Source organism: Gigantopelta aegis, chromosome 8 (assembly GCF_016097555.1).
Source record: "Gigantopelta aegis isolate Gae_Host chromosome 8, Gae_host_genome, whole genome shotgun sequence".
Lineage (NCBI taxonomy): Eukaryota > Metazoa > Mollusca > Gastropoda > Neomphalida > Peltospiridae > Gigantopelta > Gigantopelta aegis.
This window is the reverse complement of record NC_054706.1, coordinates 27637911-27659400: the sequence shown is the minus strand read 5'-3', so window position 1 is coordinate 27659400 and position 21490 is coordinate 27637911. Positions and strand designations below refer to the sequence as shown.

General features: G+C 37.1%; 1 protein-coding gene across 1 annotated transcript; it reads left to right on the top strand.

Moving 5' to 3' along the window:
* Positions 1–6714: 6714 nt before the first annotated feature.
* LOC121378890 (transmembrane protein 26-like) lies at positions 6715–21273 on the top strand. Its single transcript, XM_041507248.1, has 3 exons — positions 6715–7000; positions 7923–8064; positions 19309–21273. The coding sequence occupies exons 1-3, from the start codon at positions 6807–6809 to the stop codon at positions 19792–19794; spliced, it is 822 nt and encodes a 273-aa protein (XP_041363182.1). The 5' UTR covers positions 6715–6806; the 3' UTR covers positions 19795–21273.
* The last annotated feature ends 217 nt before the right edge of the window (positions 21274–21490 follow it).

Genomic DNA, 21490 nt, shown 5'->3' with positions numbered 1-21490 from the left:
CAGGTTATCCATGTAACACAGGTGGGCCGGTATTTAGGATGGTATGAATGATATGATAATGATAGATGATAAGCCCGCGAGCCGCCGTCTGGAGTGCTGGTGAAACGTATAGGAGTCTTTGGTGTTGTTAATTGGCTGGTGGATTGATTCAGTTACTATGGTGAGGTGTCCTCGCCGCTCTCCCCAAGCATTCGTGAGCACCACACCCAATCGGGTGCGTCACCTAAACGGATGACAAAGTCATTATTATATAATCCTCGGTGTCACCCAGGTGACCACTAGTCGTCAAGTGGGTGGCTCCGAGTACCGGTCAGGTTTTTTTTTTTTTTGTATAAATACAAATTGACCGATCAAATTAATACCGTTTAAAACCTGTTTGATTTAAAAGAAAACGGGTACATATATATAAAAATAGTACTAAATTAAAATTGCTAAGAGGAAAGTTCAACAACTAATACACCATATTTATTATAACAATTAATTAAAAGTATATTAATATACCATAAATAATTAAAAACTAAAACATTCACACACAGCCATACATTCCGCCTGGGGCGGGCGGCACAAGCGCTGCCATAGACAGGATGGTACATACAACGGCCTTATAAGCCATTACTAATCGTGGGGCATTGATTGATATGCACCCGCCTCCCCCTCCCGCCACACACGGTGTTCTTGTGTTATATTAACTTATTAAGATGCTTGGTGAAGGTTGCCTTCTGGTCGTAATGCCTTAAGAAATCTCCTTCGATCGAGGGTTCATGGGTTTATGTGTTTGAGCAGTGCGTTCTGTAGTAATTTGTTTGGTGGTGGAGTGTGGTTAGCAAAGAAATTAATGTATTGTAGGTCTGCGTTATTTTTCAAGCGGAATCATTCTATTAACTTCAGCACATCGTTAAAGCGATTAATCAAACCTAACTGGCCTTACCATTCATATTCCACTCCTCTTCTTCTGACGACGGTGTAGATCCCCTCGGCCACCTGCAGCACATCGTTAAAGCGATTAATCAAACCTAACTGGCCTTACCATTCATATTCCACTCCTCTTCTTGTGACGACGGTGTAGATCCCCTCGGCCACCTGCAGCACATCGTTAAAGCGATTAATCAAACCTAACTGGCCTTACCATTCATATTCCACTCCTCTTCTTCTGACGACGGTGTAGATCCCCTCGGCCACCTGCAGCAGGAGAAGGAAGAGTAGAAAAAAACAAATCTAACCATAGACGGACGCCACGCGCCAGTAGGCCAGGAAAGTGTGGATTAAAAACATCAGACGAACAAACACTGCTTTCAATATATTTTTGGTACCTTCTTCCATCTTCAAAATGTTGGTTTTTAGAAAACTTTATTGCGTCTTTTCTCCATTTCCATCTCTCTCTCTCTCTCTCTCTCTCTCTCTCTCTCTCTCTCTCTCTCTCTCTCTCTCTCTCTCTCTCTCTCTCTCAGTAATATTTATTTCTGTTCATATTTAAAGGGACATTCCTGAGTTTGATGCACTGAAAGATGTTTTCGACTAATAAAATATTTCTACGATTAAACTTACATAATAAATATATTTTCTTGTTTAGAATATCAGTGTCTGCATATTCAATGTGTTTCTCGTCGTCTTAATATATGTAAAAACCCCAAACTGGGTTTTGTCTTCAAATAATTTCGTACGTACGAAAAAACAGTATTTTAGGAAATCAGAAAGAAAGAAAGAAGTGTTTTATTTAACGACGCACTCAACACATTTTATTTACGGTTATATGGCGTCAGACATATGGTTAAGGACCACACAGATTTTTTTTAGAGGAAACCCGCTGTCGCCACATAGGCTACTCTTTTACGACAGGCAGCAAGGGATCTTTTATTTGCGCTTCCCACAGGCAGGATAGCACAAACCATGGCCTTTGTTGAACCAGTTATGGATCACTGGTCGGTGCAAGTGGTTTACACCTACCCATTGAGCCTTGCGGGGCACTCACTCAGGGTTTGGAGTCGGTATCTGGATTAAACATCCCATGCCTCGACTGGGATCCGAACCCAGTACCTACCAGCCTGTAGACCGATGGCCTTCCACGACGCCAGCGAGGCCGGTTTAGGAAATAAGATGACATTTAACCTAGTACAAATATTAGAACGATCAGAAACACGTTTAACATACAGCCACTAATACTTTATGCAGAAAAATATATTTGATATGTAATTATAATCATTAAAAAGTTTGTTAGTCGATAACATCTTAAAACGTGCAGCAAACTCGGGAATGACCCTTTAAATTGCAAAAATATATTACTGTCGTTATAATCGCACAACTGGACTAGGTAGATTGTATTATACTCTCTCTCTCTCTCTCCCCTCTCTCTCTCTCTCTCTCTCTCTCTCTCTCTCTCTCTCTCTCTCTCTCTCTCTCTCTCTCTCTCTCTCTGTATGTATGTATGTCTGTCTGTCTGTCTGTCTGTCTGTCTGTGTGTGTGTGTATATATATATATATATATATATATATATATATATATATATATATATATATATATAGAATACTGGTGGTTATAGTTAAAGGCTTGAAAGGTGCTCAATACTTTAAGAGAGTAGAGCATGTAATAAATAAATTGCACTTTGGTGTAGGACCAAAGTGCAATTTATGTATATATATATATATCTATCAGAGATGGGGCAATCGTAATCAGTAATCGATTACATGTTTTCATGTAATCGCAATCGTAATCGATTACATTGTTTGAGAATGTCATGTAATCGCAATCGTAATCGATTACATTGCTAATGTAATCGTAATCAGCGATTACTTTCATGATTACTCATAATTATTTACTAAACTTAGATGTGTTTAGCATCAACTCCAGTAACAGTGCCTATAGTTAGAAGCAGTACTGGTCAGTCTGTAGAACTGATCTCCCATTGTCTACTACTCTCATAGTAGAACTATTATTTGTCTTGAGAAACAGGGGATCATAACGTCTGGATTATCAAATGAATGTTACCCAGGGCAGTCATCCTCACCCTGTCGCAGACACAACCACAAATAACGTAACTAATTAAGCAAACACCCAGTTGAAAGTAGTCTATCACGATAAACCTTGGTTTATTTTCCCTTTAAAATAGCTTAAAATATTAATACGTCTGATACAAATTCCCAAAAGCTGATTTTAACAGATGTTCTACGAAACGCGGCGCTTCTAATGATACCAAAATAAAAACACCCAGACCAAGATACTTATAATTTTCACCGATACAACTGGATCCTTATAATATGGCACAAAGCAAGCATGACTGCAAATCGATTCATTAATAATAGTCGTTTTTGGAATGTCAATAATTAAATGCAATGAGCAACTTGTGCACATGTATATGTATGCAGATATAAATATAATTATTTATTTACTTGTCTGTTCTTTTCTTTCGTTCTTTATTTCTTAATTTATAAATTAAATTTGTGGATGGTATTAAATGGTATACGTTCTACAAACAATAAAAAAACAAAACAAGTAATAGTGATCAGACAGTTTGCAATTACTAATTATGGCTTATTTCAATAATATAACAAAATATATATGTTATGCATTGATACAATTATTATACCTATGGTTATGGGTACATATTCGTCAATAATCCAAATTTAAGAATAATAAATCTGGTTTTGGAAACTGATTCCCTCCCTGCAGTATACATACGTCGTTTATAAATGTTTGAAATAATTTAATAAATAATCCAAAATTATCCATTATGTCTTTCAATGAATGAAATCGGTATGGTTGTAAAATAAAGTGCATAACTTCATGGTGGTAACATCATTTCATTATTTGTGTAGATTTGTGGAAATGTAATCATGATTGTAATCATGATTGCTAGACAATGTATTCGCAATCGTAATCGATTACTTTCAATTATCTTGTTATCGTAATCGTAATCGTAATCGTGACATTCTAAAGTAATCGTAATCGTAATCGATTACTTTTGTCAAGTAATCGCCCCATCTCTGATGTATGTATGTTTGTTTGTTTTGATATAAGAGATATATTTGTATAGAACACCAAGAAAACACCCTAAAATAGCGATTAACACTTAGCGAATAGTTGAATTAGGAATCAGTTCGTAAATAACTCAGAAACCACAATCTAGTTTCGCTTTCTACAGCTCTTTTGTTCGTCACATCTTACTCAGCAATCACAATGTAGTTTATACTCGTGTTTCTGTGATCTTCAATGTCTATGTTTACACGGTTACTATTGCTACACCTAAAACGTGTGTGTGTGTGTGTGTGTGTGTGTGTGCATTGACTATTGTAAAGCGAGTGGAAGATATGATTGGCAGTGTGTGACGAAATCGTTCTTTAGAATTCTGATGTCATAGCCTATATATAGTGACAAGTAATGTGTATCGGTTGCGTGGTGATCTGACAAATTGAAATTGCGTCGTTCCATTAACTCTCTTTAAAGGACGTGTGTGTTTGTTATAGATATATTCGTGCCAAGTAAATTAAAGACATCAGCTAATAACGAAACTGTTCTAAAATACTTCTTAGCAACTACATAATATATTGTGAACATTCATTTTGTTGAGAAATTTATTTCGGCATTGGCGAAACTGTTCCTGGAAAAGCAGCCATTGTGAACAAGTATTCTGCCGACACCTGCGCCCATGACAGGCGTGCGCTACAACAGCTTGCTCTGAATGTGCACGTTAAGCCCTATGACCTGACCTACCCTGACCTCTTCTATGCAAACATATTCTTATAATTAAAATTATAAACTCTTTTCTACTGATACATTAATATTTGTATATATCGTTGGTTACATCTGACGATCCTAGACCAATCGTGCAACAGGCGAGGGCTTAACCACTTGGCTACTGCACACCATATACCGAGTTTGCTACTTTAGTCCATAAGCCAGGACCCAAAATTTGGCCAGTTGGTACCTCCTGGGGGACGAATGCTCATAGTGATATTTGTTAATGACAGCACTGCAGGACTCACAGCTTTCTGTGTGTATCCACCCGTTTTGTGACCCTACCCCCATTTCCACGAAAGTTGTATTTTTACAGAATTGCTAACGGGTGACTATATTAAACGCACTGTAAAATATTTGTCAGGGCATTTAGGAATACAAAACTTGAAGGATTGGGAGTTAGTAGATTGGAGAATACAGACATGTTAACAATATTGTAATCCTTTGAGGATGAGGGTCTCATATAACACATTTTCTGTAACGTTACAAAATACAATTCACACAGTTTTATTTTTCATAAAGTTTAGGCTCAGCACCTCATATATTCTTTTTTTGACATCTAGTTAATATTTACGTCCTATATATCAAGTTTTCTTGGAAGTGTTTTTGTGTAACAACGCTTTTGATAACCCTACCCCTTTCCTCAAAAGCAGTATTTCAAAGGAATTGTTTACAAAATAACTAAATAAAAACATCATACAATATTTCAAGGAAGAACACACACTTAACACATTTTAATTACGGTTATATGTCATTGGACATACACAGTGTATGGTTGAAGGGACAGTTTGTTGCCATTGTCAAGATGTTGCGGACTACCAGAGACGTTTCAAGGACAACAAATTTGAATTAAATACATTTTCCAGCATAAAATATCAGTGTCTGTATATTTAAATATGTTTCTGATCTTCACAGTATTGTACTAGCTGAAACTTCATTTCGTTTCGAAAGTGTTGAGAGACCAAATCCAGTTTGAACTACATACAAATAAGAGGACAACAAGAAACACTGAATATACAGACATCTATATTCTAAAGAAGAAACAATATTTAGTATGTACTTTTAGTCGTTAAAATATTTTATTGATCGGAACATCTTACAATGGCAAGAAACCCAGGTCTGTCCCTTTAAAGGGACATTCCTGAGTTTGCTGCAATTTTTAAGATGTTATCGACTAACAGAGACTTTTTAACGATTGTAATTACAAAAATATGTTTTTCTGCATAAAATATTAGTGGCTGTATATTAAACGTGTTTCTGATCATTCTAATATCTGTACTAGATTAAATTTCAATTTATTTCCTAAAATATATTTTTTTCATACGAACGAAATTATTTGAAGACAAAATCCAGTTTGGGCTTCTTACAAATATTAAGACGACCAGAAGCACATTGAATATACAGACACTGATATTCTAAACAAGAAAATAAATTTAATATGTAAGTTTAATCGTAGAAATATTTTATTAGTCGGAAACATCTTAAAATGCCTTAATACGGGTATTATAAATATATGGAATGGGGAATTTTTACCGCGTTACTTCAAGACGGGTATTATAAATATAAGAAATGGGCATTTTTACCGCCTTACTTCAAGACAGGTATTATAAATATGAGAAATGGGGAATTTTTACCGCCATACTTCAAGACGGGTACTATAAATATGAGAAATGGGGAATTTCTACCGCCTTACTTCAAGACAGGTATTATAAATATGAGAAATGGTGAATTTTTTATCGCGTTACTTCAAGACGGATATTATAAATATGAGGAATGGGGAATTTTACCGCCTTACTTCAAGGCGGGTATTATAAATATGAGGAATGGGGATTTTTCTCTGAATATTTCATACAAAAGAAATTGTCACGCTACTCTGCACTCATATGCACTACTGCGCAACACATTCCATTCTATATTTAACCTGGGACAGCCCCATCGTGTCTGTTTTCGTTATATACGTTTATACCAAGTTTAATCCACAGACGTTAATAGTGGAGCTCTTCCAGGCAAATATCTAACCATCTATTGTCAATATTTAAGATTATAAACACATTAAGAATCGACAGAAATACTGAAGATGGAAGAAAGTTGCAAAAATATATGGAAAGCAGTGATTGTTCGTCTGATATTTGTAATCCATTCTGGCCTGGCTTACTGGCGCGTGGCGTCCGTCTATGATAAGTCTCGGTTTTATCTACTCTTTCTTCTCCTGCTGCAGGTGGCCGAGTGTCTCTACACCGTCATTGGAAGAAAAGGAGTGGAATACAAGTGGTAAGGTTTATCAATGCTCTAAATTTAATTAAACGATTTCAAATTCAACGGGAACGGCGGAGCAGGAGGGGGCTGGGGTGGTGGCTCTAGCCCCATTCCCCAATAATTCTGAATCAAAAATATTATTGGAAGTAAATCTTAAGACAGAGATGAATTTTACTTGGAGAATGCAGGAAATTGCTAAAGCCCCCCCCCCCCCCCCCCTCCCGTTCCGCCGTGCCTGAGCAGTAAGGCTAATTAGTCTGACTTAAAATAAGTACGTACACATTCTGTAAATTACCGTAATATAGATATTAAATCATTTCTACAATTATTTCTACAATTAAATAAGTATTGTTGAAACAAATGTCCATTATCCCTATTTCAAGAGACATAGATCTTCTTGGCTTGGTATTTCTGAACACCGGGTTATATTGTCTGACCGCTATTTTGTAAAATCTCAAACATTTCAATGTCCATCCCCTTCTTGTATATTAGACTTCATATGTACCATATTTAGTGCTTTATAATAAAATACGTTTGCTATGCCTCAAGACTAATATCAAATAATCGTAGTGGACATTTGGTTTAACTGATGTTTTGCGTCCACACTCCGCCTCAAGCCCAAACCCATGAACCCTTCATTGAATCCCCGCAAACCCTAACACAACACGACTCATAGTACAACCGGCCTCGGTGGTGTCGTGGTTAAGCCATCGGACATAAGGCTGGTAGGTACTGGGTTCTCAACCCAGAGCGAGTTTTAACGACTCAATGGGTAGGTGTAACACCACTACTCTCTTTTCTCCTCACTAACCACTAACAACTAACCCACTACCCTGGACAGGCAGCCCAGATATTTGAGGTGTGTGCCCAGGACTGAACAAACCAAATACCCGAACCCCACACCTCCAATAAACGCTTTGTTGATTTGTATTTTCAGGTTCTCTTCATGCTTCTTCTTCTACATAGCGAGTACGGTTCCTGCAATCTGGATGCTGGAGATAGACAGACTCGATCGCTATACGGAAATTTACCAAAGAGAAAATGGAACACATCTCGAAGCACTAATAGCTATAAAAGGGGTGAGAATTATAATCACTTTCAGTCATACAAACAGCGACAAATGCAACAACCCCAAAAGCAACAATAAAAAACGCCAAATGCTAGCCTAGCTGAGACAATTTGTAGTCCTGCAGGCGTGCCTAAATTCTCGTGGATTTTAAGGCCAAACAAAACGTATTCCTGGTCTCTTGTGTGCACGTCGATTTTGACCCTATGCGTCATCATTAACTTGTTAAACAGACGAATATCATTATCTAAAACATTGCTTTTTTAAAGCGTTTGAAGTCTTCATGCTGAAATGATCAAATGACTGTTTACTTAGTCAATTGGTCCATTCTTTTAGTTGCCTTTATCTGTGATTTTTGTTTAGACTGGTGTGTGTTATATTACAAGACATTGCATTTATCTGGTAGTGACACTCAGGGTTCAATCTCAACGGTCGTTCGATCGCTCCTGGCGACTGAAAATACCAACTGGCAAGTCAAACCTTTGTCCCAGGTTGCCCGCCTGACGATAAAAATATTGACTGACAGTCACAGTGACTGAATGTTCACATTTATATTCATCATAATGATGTGCGGTTAACCGTGGAATCAGTTCGGATTTCGTTATATAAGAAAACCCGGAAACCGTAACTGTAGAGATAGAAAAAACTCACGTTCTTTCGATTTTTCAAATTTGCCATTTTTAGCCCAGCTCATCCAAAATGGGAAAAAAAAAAGAAAAATAATTCCTAGGTGAGTCAATACCAAAATCCACTTATTGCAATATCTTACTGAACGACTCATATTTTTGCAACGTTGATCTGCGAATTCGGTACACGTTTTGAACGTCGCGCGGTGTCGTTTGCAATGCATACTCGTTTTAACTTAGCAAAAACGAGGTAGAGTTCGGAAACCCCGTTTGTCTGTGAACATAATGCAGGGTGTGCACTTTACGGTCGCCCGATCGCCCATGGCGAGTCACAATAGCGTCGGGCAAGTCAATACCTTATCACGTGTCGCCCGCCTGGCGACCGAAAATTTCCGCATATGTATTATGTATCAAAATGCAAATAACTGATGTTTGTAAGAGATCGGAAAGTTATTTTTTATTTATTGTTTTCAACTAGTTTCCTATTAGTATCTGCGCAACCAAACCCATATAGGACATAATAGCGATTACTTCCCCGGTCTATCGAACAGTCTAAAACCATTCGGAATGCCTCGGCCGGTTTTGATTATGTATTCGGAAAACCTCGGCCACGTAAATGTATTCGTAGATTCAATCGGAACACCTCGATCATGTCCGTCTTTACTTTCCATTTAGTTACAATCGGAACAATTCGTCACATTCCGCTACGCTATGTTTCGTAGAAAGATTTTGTTTAGTTCTCACTACACAGATGTCATCTGCCATTAAAACCTATGTTATATTGCCCAACTTCAAATGAGAACCCATTGGCACTAACAACATACACCATTGCGAACATACATTATATAAGCATTTATTTTCACTCAAAAATTGAGAACATTTCCGTCTCAGTTTTTTTACTATATGACCGCATCTGGTTGTAGTACCGATCCGAACAAGTGGTTCATTAACCGATTCACTCCGACTGTCTCTTGCGCTATACACCCATGTCCCAAATGGTCAATGCACAGTATTACAAAATAACATGGGCAAGATACAGCCAGAAGGCTTACCATTAAACATACATATTGTTTTAATTCTTCATCATTTCCTGTAAGTGAATATGTGAACCATAACGTGTCACAATTAGGAAGTATAGTGGATCGTCATTGATCAACTCTCACCCAGAAGTCAACTGTGTAGTGAGACCGAAGGGTCAACCAGAATAACCTGTGTCCGTGTCGTCACAGTTGAATTTATAATATATACATGTGCATCTGTATATCAAGGGTCCACCAGAATACCTTATTAGGGATGCCACATTTTTAATAAGGTGGTATGTTTGAATTGACCTCTGGAATCACGGACTATTTATGCCCAAGAAAGCATGGTTTACCAACTAATTCGTACAAACAAATTGAAGTGAACACACATAGAAACACACAAATTCATACAAAAACTGAAGCGAAAACACACACACACATACAAATCGGGTTGTTGTTTTTTAACTCCAGAAAATAGCATACACATCTGAGAGTTTAATTTGTATAGCGTTTCATTTGTTTATAAAAAGTAGTGCCCCCTCCCTAGATTTTGATCAGGGTACGGCCCTGCAAATTCACACACGCACGCACACGCACAAATAAATTAACACACATACCCCCACCCACACACAAATTCACACACATCATACACACATACACATGGACACACTATATCATACACACACACACACACACACACACACACACACACACACACACACACTATATTTCACATACACACAAATTTGTTTCTCTTAAGTCGGCTGTACGTCAATTTTTGACAATACACTCAACGGACTGTCCCTGGTTTTGTTAATAGATACATCATTAAAATGTTAATTATGTATGAGAGAACACACTCAACAGAGAGAGAGAGAGAGAGAGAAAGAGAGAGAGAGAGAGAGAGAGAGAGAGAGAGAGAGAGAGAGAGAGAGAGAGAGAGAGAGAGAGAGGGGGGGGGGGGGGGGTCGGGTATCACAGGCTGAAATGTTTTCTGTTTGTTTTTCTGCTTAGTCACCTGCATACTGTACAAGTATTTAATATTTATACTGGTCACATGTAGAGGACCTGATTTTAATCAGATTGATATTTACTTCACGTACAGTCATAAATCTCATCTTTAAAACGTCCCCCCATTACACCTCACACACCCACAACCCCCACCCCACGACAGAATAATAAAGCGTATCTACCCAACCGTGTTATCATACTATTACTACAGTCCGCATTCAAATCAATATATCTATTCTGGAGGAACTGGGAAAGTCCAACACGGAAAACGAAACGTGTTTGTAAGATAGACTGGACTACTTTTAAAATCGGGAATAAAATATGATAGCAACATATATATGAATATATCTCAAAATACCATCACTTTGCAAAAAAACCAACCTCTCTCTCTCTCTCTCTCTCTCTCTCTCTCTCTCTCTCTCTCTCTCTCTCTCTGTATCTGTCTGCCTCTCCGCCTCTATCAGTTTCTCTTTGTATCTCTGTGTCTATCGACCCCCTCTCGTCCCCCTCTCTCTCTCCCTCTCCCTCCCCCCCTCTCTCTCTCTCTCTCTCTCTCTCTCTCTCTCTCTCTCTCTCTCTCTCTCTCTGTCTGTGTCTCTTTCTGTATAGCTCCTCTCGCTCTCTATTAATGAATTAATTGGGTGTATCGTGTGTGTTATGGGGAAAAGATATTTAGTTCACAATGTTATTGTCGTCTATTTGTTGTATTGCAATATAAAATAACCTTAAATATACGAGTTGTCATGGTGATCTTAGTTTATTTCCATGTTCGTATATAATTCCGGTCAAAGTACGCTTTTCTGGTTACGAAGGGTTCTATTCAATATACATGCTTGCAGTTTGGCTGTAGAGAACAACCCGTTGTAGAGTCATTTTAATATGATTTTCCCACTAACAGGTTAGAACACAGACAGACAGACAATTTGAATTTAACACGTCAGTCCTGATCGACTGTCTATTACGTAATTTGTGTATTTATAATCACACGTCGGGCCGCTGTTATGCATGTGTCCTCATTTCAGCCCATGCTACCTGACTTCAAATACCCGGTGAAAATGCTCGACAGCTTAACCACTTGACAACAGACACCGTTTCTTGTTTTTCTGCTTAGTCACCTGTATACAAGTATAATAATAATCACATTTTCCCCTGACATGTGACTGGAAATTTCCGATAAAACCCCACAGTGATTCAACCCTATACATGCACCATATAAAGCAGTTGCGGATCCGGTTGGGGGGTTGGGGGGTGGTGGTGGTGGTGGTGGTGTGTGTGTGTGTGTGTGTGTGTGTGTGTGTCTTATGGGTCTCAAGACCCTGTTTTCACATTAGAGGTGGGATCAGTATGGACTATTATGTAGCCGGTCTTAAATCAATCCTATTTAATATGTAATAAATGTCACAGCATTCAATATATACATTTCTTTCATAAATCTGCCGATTGAGACACGACCCCCAACACATACACAAACACCTCAGCAAGATGACATTATAAAGGACTGCTATATATCAAACTAACAATATGTTTACTTTTACTGTGCGAAAACCATAAAGTGTAATCTACGTTTTTGGTATTGTTAAGTCAAAGAACAATGCATCAGCCCAGTCACGTATTCTAATCAATATATCTATTCTCGAGGAACTGGGAAAGTCCAACACGGACAGATAGACGTGTCTAAGATTGACTGTGGACTATTTTTTAAAATCGGGAATACTATGACTGTAACTTGTAGATGTTTTTATTTCACATGTGAATATATTTTAAAATATTATTATTTTGTAATTAACGTTTATAATTTATATCGAAGCGGTTGTAGTGAGAAATGACGCGATAATTTATACGTTAGGGTTGTTAACCAGGAACTTTCACCTGCATTTTAGTTACTAACAAACCACACACACACACACACAAAAACAACAATGAATGACGTTTTATACCTTAGGATTGTTAAATAGAAACTTTCACCTGCATTTTAGTTGCCAACAAAACCACAGACACACACACACACACACACACACACACACACACACACACACACACACAAACAACAATGAATGACGTTTTATACCTTAGGATTGTTAAATAGAAACTTTCACCTGCATTTTAGTTGCTAACAAAACTGCAAATAATAATAATAATAATAATAATAATAAAATAAAAAATAATAAATAAAAAATAGACCCCCACCCACCCCCACCCTGACCCCTCCCCCAGCTAAACTCCTCTGATAAATGTTGTGTACCGAAACAAAGTTCCACGTGTTTGCGTGTATGTGCGTGTTTTGTGTGTGCGCGCACGTGTGTGTATTTTTGTGTATGTGTATGTGTTGTGCATTTTAATGCATGTGTCTATGTGTTTGTGTATATTTGTGTATGTGTGTATTTTTGTGGATGTATGTGTGTGCGCATTTTTGTTTGTATGTATGTCTGTGTGTATTTTTTGTGCGTGTACGTTTCTCTATGTATGTTTGTATTATTGTGTATGTGTGTGGTAGGGTATGTGTGTGTGTTTGTGTGTGTCTGTCAGTGTGTTTATCAGTGTCTCTGTGTGTGTATGTTTGTTTGTGTCTGTCAGTGTTTGTGTGTGTGTCAGTGTGTTTTTGTGTGTCTGTCAGTGTGTTTGTGTGTGTGCGTGTGTCTGTGAATGTTTTTGCCGTATGTGTGAGTGTTGCATGTGTATTTGTGTGTTTGCGTGTCAGTGAATGTGTTTGTGTCGTATGTGTGTTTGTGTGTCTGTTAATGTGTTTGTGTTGTATCTGAGTGTGTTTGCGTGTCTGTGAGTGTGTTTATGTCGTAAATGTTGGGGTTTGCATGTGTGTATGTTCATGTGTTTGTGTTTTTATGAGTATGTATTTGTACGCTTGTGTATGTGTGTATTACGTATGTATATGTATGAATGTGTGAGTGTTTGCATCTGTGAGTGTGTTTGCGTGTGTGTAGGCCTATGTATGTCCATGTGTTTGTGCTTTTATGAGCATGCATTTGTAACTTTGTGTATGTGTATATGCGTGTTTGTGTGTCTTTGTGTATCTGTCTACAGACGTGCGTGCGTGTGTGTTTTCAGAAGCAAGGGGCTAGAAAGCCCGAACATCTGCCCCGAATCCGCGTCTGTATCACAAACACATGTAACATTATGATTGTTTTAAGCATTATTGGTTTAGAGTCATTTCATACAAATGTTTAGTAGTTTAATAATTACTGTAATTATTAATCAAACAATATAATTTTACTGCGTAATGCAAAATAAAATGGTATACCTATTTATAACCCGTCAGCGAAGTCAGTTTTGTGGAGCAGTGAGGTTGACACTAAAAATAGACACAGCTAAATAGTGACGGGAAATTTTCACGCAGCCATTTCTACACTGCCTAACCAAGTGGACATGAATTCGACCCGTACCCCCCCCCCCCCCCCCCCCCTTTCAATGGATCAGGTAGTTTCAGGGATAGGGTTAGGGTTAGTCTTTAGAGCCTTTGATATATAGGGGTACGTGTCGGACTCTTTCCTATCAACCAAACTATAACCCATAAATATCAGTACTACAACCCCTACCTCAAAGTATTAACTGCAGAAAATGGTACCTTTCATGGCTAATTTTCGGTATAACCAGATGTTTTCACAATGCCCCTAGTTTCGCACAAAATTTAAGGTTTTTTTTTTATATACCCCATACATGTTCTAAGCACAAGGCTACTTGACACAGCGGTACAAGATGAAATAAAATTGCATACATTTTTTTTTGCTCAGATGAAACTATTTTTTTTACAACCAACACACTCACATTTATCACCAATCACAGGACTTATGGTGTTCACATCTCTATAAAAAGTTTGGTGCACTTCGCACTTTGACCCAGCCGGAAGTTATTTGTTTTAGTACTACCGAAAGCACCATGTTCACAGTGCATGGGGCAATGCCAGTATGTTTGTGAATGAATGTTCCACAATGAAGATGGAAAGTATAAAGGTATGTAATATAAATTATGATAAATAATCTGTATTTAGCAACCACAATTATAGGTTTTACATAACTTGAAAGCACTAATAGCCATCAATTTGGATTGATGGGTATGTGGAGTGGGCATCCATTTCCCCCATGTGTTTTATATGTGCAAGGGGTGGCACTGGTGGGGGATCCGATAGGAGTGGGGGTGGGCAACCAACATTTTAGAAAACAAATTTATAAAGGCAAACAAATTCCTGATTGGGGATAGAGCATTGCCCCCCCCCCCCCATCCACACACACACACTTACCAACCCCCTGCGGCAAATGATATTTTTTAAGGCCTAAAAGTTAGGTTTTTCAGTATCACTGATAACGTTTTAAATTATATATTATAACATTAAATAATTATTCAGTATGTTACAGCAATATCAGTATATTGCATGAATAATAATATAAAAAAAGCCTGCTGAATGTTGTCAATTGTGATTCAGTTTGTTAACATCTTCTTTCATTTACACGAAAAGAGTGAGGCACACAAGACTACTGTCCTAAACAAAATGGTAGAAGAAGCTACCCCAGGAACAACATAATAATTATAATTTAATTACAACAGTTTCTAATAAAACTAAAACAAGTCCACGATTTCAATCTCTTTCGACCCTTTCTGTCAGTTTCCTCCGACTCTGCCTTCTGAGCTGTCCACACCATCGCCTACCTGTCTCAACTTCCTCCACGGTTGCAGTCTCTGTGTATTTCCTTGCACCCACCTGGCATCCTCGTCCTTTGCCGCTAATAAAGCTGGTCTGACCCACGGCACTAACTAACGACCACCGGTAGTAGGGTTGCATAGTAGGTGGTTACAAGTGCTTCTTAACAATGCCAGAAGTAATTACTGAACACTCCCCGAAGTGGTCAGACTAAGCCCACAGCTAAAAGCTGATGGGAAATGGCAGGTGTGTGGCACAGATAGCCACAAGAGACAAGCACCTGTCTCGGTTGGAGAGAGAAGGACTGGGATGTGGAGGTGGACAGCGAAAGAAGTTGAAAGATAGGGGGAGTTGCCAGATCGGGAAGAAATGAGATGGAATTCAAAGGAGAGAAAGGAAAGGGGTCAGTGGGATAAACCCCCCCCCCAAAAAAAAACACAAAAAAAAAACACACCCCAAAAAACCCAAAACAAACAATAAAAAAATAATAATAATAAAACGTAACCTAAAACAAATTTTGGTTCCCTCTTTTGTGTTGTTATTATTGTTTGTATGATATGATAACATGTTTTTAAACTGCAATTTAAGTAAGTTCTTTTAAACGAAATTCGGTCGCGCGGGCCATTCAAAAGTTGTACGGGCGAGTAAAAGTGTTGCTGTGAGTGGCCCGATTGGCCAGTCAAAACAAATCCCAAGTGAATACCCCGATAATGGCTATTTTACCACATCCACGTGATGTTTTCTTATGCGCGTATACCGTGCGTATGTCTTCTGTAAAAGTTGTCCATGTTTATTATTTGTTTGAATCCTCGATTTGTACCCGAACTTTATTATTTGTACCCGTAAGCCATTCCCAGTGGGTTTTCAATATCGGCTATTTTCGTTAATTTTGGAGACAAAAGATAAGATTCACTATTAACATTGCGATTAGGAAAAAAATTCTTTGTATCAAAATGAAAATTAAGATAAATTGTTTGTTAAAGTGAATCCGGATTACAAACGAACACGATTACCATGATGTCGGCCGTTCTTATCGTATTATGTAACATTACCCGAGAACTTCTGATATTGACCCATTTGAAACAATTCGGCCATTTGATTCTTACTTACACTTCTGCCGAGGTGCTCCGAGTGAATTTGTTTTGAACTATATGTTTTTTTTTATGTCTGTGTTGTTTTCACTTCTTTTTTGTTTTTGGTTAACAATAAAAGCATGCTGACAAATAGTTTATTTTATATATGAAAAAACAATTACAACATTTGAGGGAAAGAATCTCGGGCTAGTGACAATATCTGTTGTCTACTGTATTTTTATATTTACTAACCCAGCTGACTAGTAATTTTTTTAATAGACCTACAAGTCTGGAACATGACGAATTTCACCAGCAGTCACAGTAGAATGACTAGATGGTAAGATACAATGTATATGAAAATAATGTTATATTGACAGTCCGGGTAAAAGGAAGGATTGTAATATGCATGGCTAACTATGTTTTAAGTGAATAGTATTTTATTTTATTCACTGACACTAAAATATTGTTCTATGTCCAAAACACATATTTTCGCATTGTATATGTTGTTTGGATATTGATAAATATATTTATTTACGATTTGTAAAAGTTTTAAGTCGAGCAAGTGAAAAATACCAAGGGCAAGTGAAAAATCCCAAGGGCAAGTGAAAGTGACATTCCTGAGTTTGTTGCATTGTAAGATGTTTCCGACTAATAACATATTTCTACGATTAAACTTACATATTAAACATAGTTTCTTGTTTAGAATATCAGTGTCTGTATATTCAGTGTGTTTCTGGTCGTCTTAATATTTGTAAGAAACCCAAACTGGATTTTGTGTTCAAATAATTTCGTACGTACGAAATATTTAACCTAGTACAAATATTAGAACGACCAGAAGCACGTTTAATATACAGCCACTAATACTGTCTGCAGAATTTTTTTTTTTTATATGTAATTACAATCGTTAAAAAGTCTCTGTTAGTCGATAACATCTTAAACATTGCAACAAACTCAGGAATAATCGCGAACACTGGACACCGCTGTCTGGACATAAAAAAGGATTACGTACCGGTATTATTAACACCACAGGTGATTGTGATGCATTGGGTTTAAAAAAAATTAAAACACGTAACCTCTAAAATTGTAATGATCAAATTATCAATATTACTGTAAATAATTCTGTAATACTATTGGTAAAGTAGACTTCGAATGTAAAATCACAGAACTGACATATCACGAAAAGGAAAATTATCATATCATTTGGTTATCATAGGTGGTCATGTTGTTTTGCTCGAGTGTAGGCTAAAATGCATTTTTCTATGGATTTTTTTTAATGTACATTGAAATATGTTTTATATACTTTATTATAATTACCTAGGCATTTATGTTGTTTTACATGTTAGGCTGATCAAAGCGAAGCGTCTTGGCTCACATTATTGCGTTTGTTTATTCTTGGCTGAAAGCCATTACAGGAATAGTTTACAGGAGTTGATTTCACATTCTTTTGACGCTAGAGTCCCGGGGGCCAAATTCATAAAAGCTTGCTAAGCCTAGTGAGTTGCTAAACTGGCTTCTGACTCTAGTTTGTTGTTAAGTGTTATTCATAAAACCCTTCTAATGGTAGCAAGCTTCTAAGTTGCTTGCTAAGTCTAGAGTTGATCGGGAGTACCGCTAAGTCACTAGCAAGCTGCTAAGTCACTTTTTGTGTTACGTCGTGCAGTCAGGACCTGTTAAACAGTAACTGTCTGTTTAACTGGCATATACTGATTATATAAACAACAAACCATCAAAGGATAAACAAATATGTATGTTTTAAATTATTATACAATTACACAGTGTTTGTGTGTGTTTTGAAAATTGTTACAATTTGATTAAGTAGTATTGTCTTCAATTGTTTTAATTTCATTCTGTTTGACCTTTTGTTTCAACAGTTCAATTTCAAGTTTTAATTTTTGTTGCTCAAGGAGTAAGTTTGTATGCTTAATTTGCATATTGACATCCTTGCGACGAGCTACATCCACCCCCCCCCCCCCCCCCCCCCCTCCGTGTACTTATTTATGTATAATTATTATACTTAAAATTTCTATTCCTTAAAGCTTGGGGTATCCTCACATAAGTCGATTATCTTTTCATGAGCACCACTAGGGTCCTGGAGTGGTTCCCTCCATCGGTCTGTTTCCTCATCTTTTTCTTTTCTAAAATGTGTTTGTGGATTCCGATTTTAATTTTGAATGCTTTTGTTTCAAATCATCGATACTTCTCGAAACCTCAGGGAAGCGCGCGCCTTATGTGACATGTGAATCGTTTTCCATGTTGCTGGGTTGTCGTTAAACATTCATTCGTTTTCCATGCATGTTTTTTCTTCTATTGGTATTGCAATCTTTCTGGGGGACGTTGAATGTATCTTTAAATTCCTCGTACCTTTGTGCCAAGAATATAGAATGTTCAATAAAGATGTAACTATTATCCTATCAAAAAATTACCAACATTACTTTTGAAATAGACATGTGCGTAAAGAAATTGACATGGTGTTGTCAAGGATTGGACGTGTGCCAATATGCTTATCAGGCAACTATGAAGCAGCATGTTTAACATGCTTTTATGAATTACATTTTAGCTACCAGCTCTGTAGCAATGAACTAGGCATTTAGAAGCTTGCTAACATCTAGCAAACAACTAAGTTAAATGCCTTTTATGAATTTGGCCCCCGGAGGCGACGAAAAAGAAACAACATGGTTGCCCCCACTTAGCAGGAATAATCAGATATATGTATATATATATATTAATTCTAAAAACAAATATTTGTTAAACCATCAGTATGTGTTAGTGGTTTAGGTATGCATCTTCTCAACACACAAGGCTGATATTTGATGGGACTTCGGACTAGGTGCATTTTAGTCCCTTCTTGTTTTAACTTCAGTAATTTTATTTCAGGTGACCTTACCATTTACCCTTGCACCTGACATCTGGGTCTCCTTAATTGAACAAGGAATGCTCTTTCTGGTGATCTTTGGACGACTGATACTGCCTCGAGGTGAACTGTCACGTGACCAGCTTGCAGAACTTTTGTTCGTCTTCATCGGCATGGCATCGGACAACTCGGATCTGTTCGTTCTGTTCGACGAGTCGGCCGTCAGGAAGGACAGAGGTTTGACGATCGCCATCCTTGTCGTCTGGTGTCTTAGCATGATACTGTATGCAGTAGGACTGACAGTCGCCAAAACGTCTCGCGGGAAATTTTGGTCTTTGCTCTGCGCATTCCTTCTGCAGGATTTCCCGTATTTGATCGTAAGAGTGGTGGTTTTAGCAAAGTACGCGTTGGCCAGTTATGGCGTTCTCTTCTTTCTGTTCAAGAACATCTTTGTCACGATACTGGTATTTTACAAACTGTTCACTTTGTGTGACAATGAAGATGATTAGGATTAGGACTATAGGTCTGTCCGTCTGGCTGTCTGTCAGTCTGTCTCATATATAGTTGTCCGAACCTTTTTTTTCTGCAATGTCTTAAGATATTGAGCTGGAATTTTGGTTATATCTTTATCATGTACTGTTACAAATCATGTTTGACTTTCATGACAATTCACCAATTTTAAACAGAATTATATCCTTTGAACGTAGAAGATACGAAAATTTGTTTTCGCAATGCCTCAAGATATTGAACCGAATTATTTTAATATAGCTTTATCGTGTACTGTTACATATGAATTTTGAAGTTCCTGGCGATTTACCCAATTTTGACCGAGTTATTGCTCTTAAACTTAGAAGATCAAAGAATATTTTGTGGGCCCGAATAACTGTTCAAATAATTATCAACAGGAATAATGACCCTTGTCAAAACCCGTCAAAACTCGAAGATAAGACTACTTCAAATGAATGACGAAATCATAATAAAAATATTTTTCACAGTTCCGAACATTCACGAGTAAGTAAACGACGAACTGGAGACAGAATATAAAATCTTAAAGGTAGAACGAAAAATATGTTTTAAAAACGTCAGCTACTATATGCTTGCTTTTTTGTTTTACTTTCGCAAAGCTTCCGTTAGTATGCGGACAAGGGGCTTGCTTTTAAAATTATTGCAGTACGATTTAGATAGTAGTTTTTTTCTTCAATTTAATGGAATCCATGTATAAAAATTCAGAAAGCTGTATTAAAGTTAGCGAAAAGCAAACAAAATTCTTCTCATATAACAAATGTGTTAAACAAGGTGAGTCTTTAAGTCCACTTTTATTCAATCTTAATATTAATGATTTACCATTAAAGATGTAAACATGATGCGCCAATGGATTTCATAGAGGCCAATTTCACAAATTTGAAAAAGTGTCACCACCTCACCAAAGCAAAATATAACGGTATAACATTAAACTACAATAATTATCACCACGCACGCACGCGCATGCCCACCCCTATTAAACCGACATATGTGATGCTAAGAAATATACATATACTATGTATGTAGTAAAGAGAAAAACCTTTCAAAAACAACATGAACAGTTTAAAACAGTATTTACGATTAAGCTGCAAGAACACTGTTAAAAGTAAATTAAATATTATGGCAAAATGATATTACAAACAACTATGTTTAAATGAAAACGAAGAAACAACTTTACAATGTGCATTAGAATATAACAAAAAAAAAAAAAAAAAATGTAAAAAAACCTAAAAACACAACAAAAACAACCCCAACCTTGTAATAATATGTAGAGGGTGAAGTTAGTTAGGAGACAAATACATCTAGTAAGAGACAACGTGTATAATTAAGTCAAGAAATCAAATAATTATATTTTGTAGGACTTTTTGTTTAATGATTCTACTTCGACTGCTTCAGTAGTTTGTTCGCATTAAAGCACAATTGTTACTTCTAATATAATTAAATAATAATAAAAAATTACTACAATGTATGCAGTGTTATTTTCATTTACGCATTCACCGAGGAAGAAGTTATGCTGAAAGGATATTACAGTACGCCCACCCCCTTCCCCACCAAAGAAAAAAACAAGAAAGAAAAAAACAGAAAAACCCTAAATAAGTGATTACCCTAAAAAAACATAAAGCCTGACTTTCAATAAAGTAAGTTACGTTTTTATTCAACAAAGTTAGAAAACAGTTGTAGGTC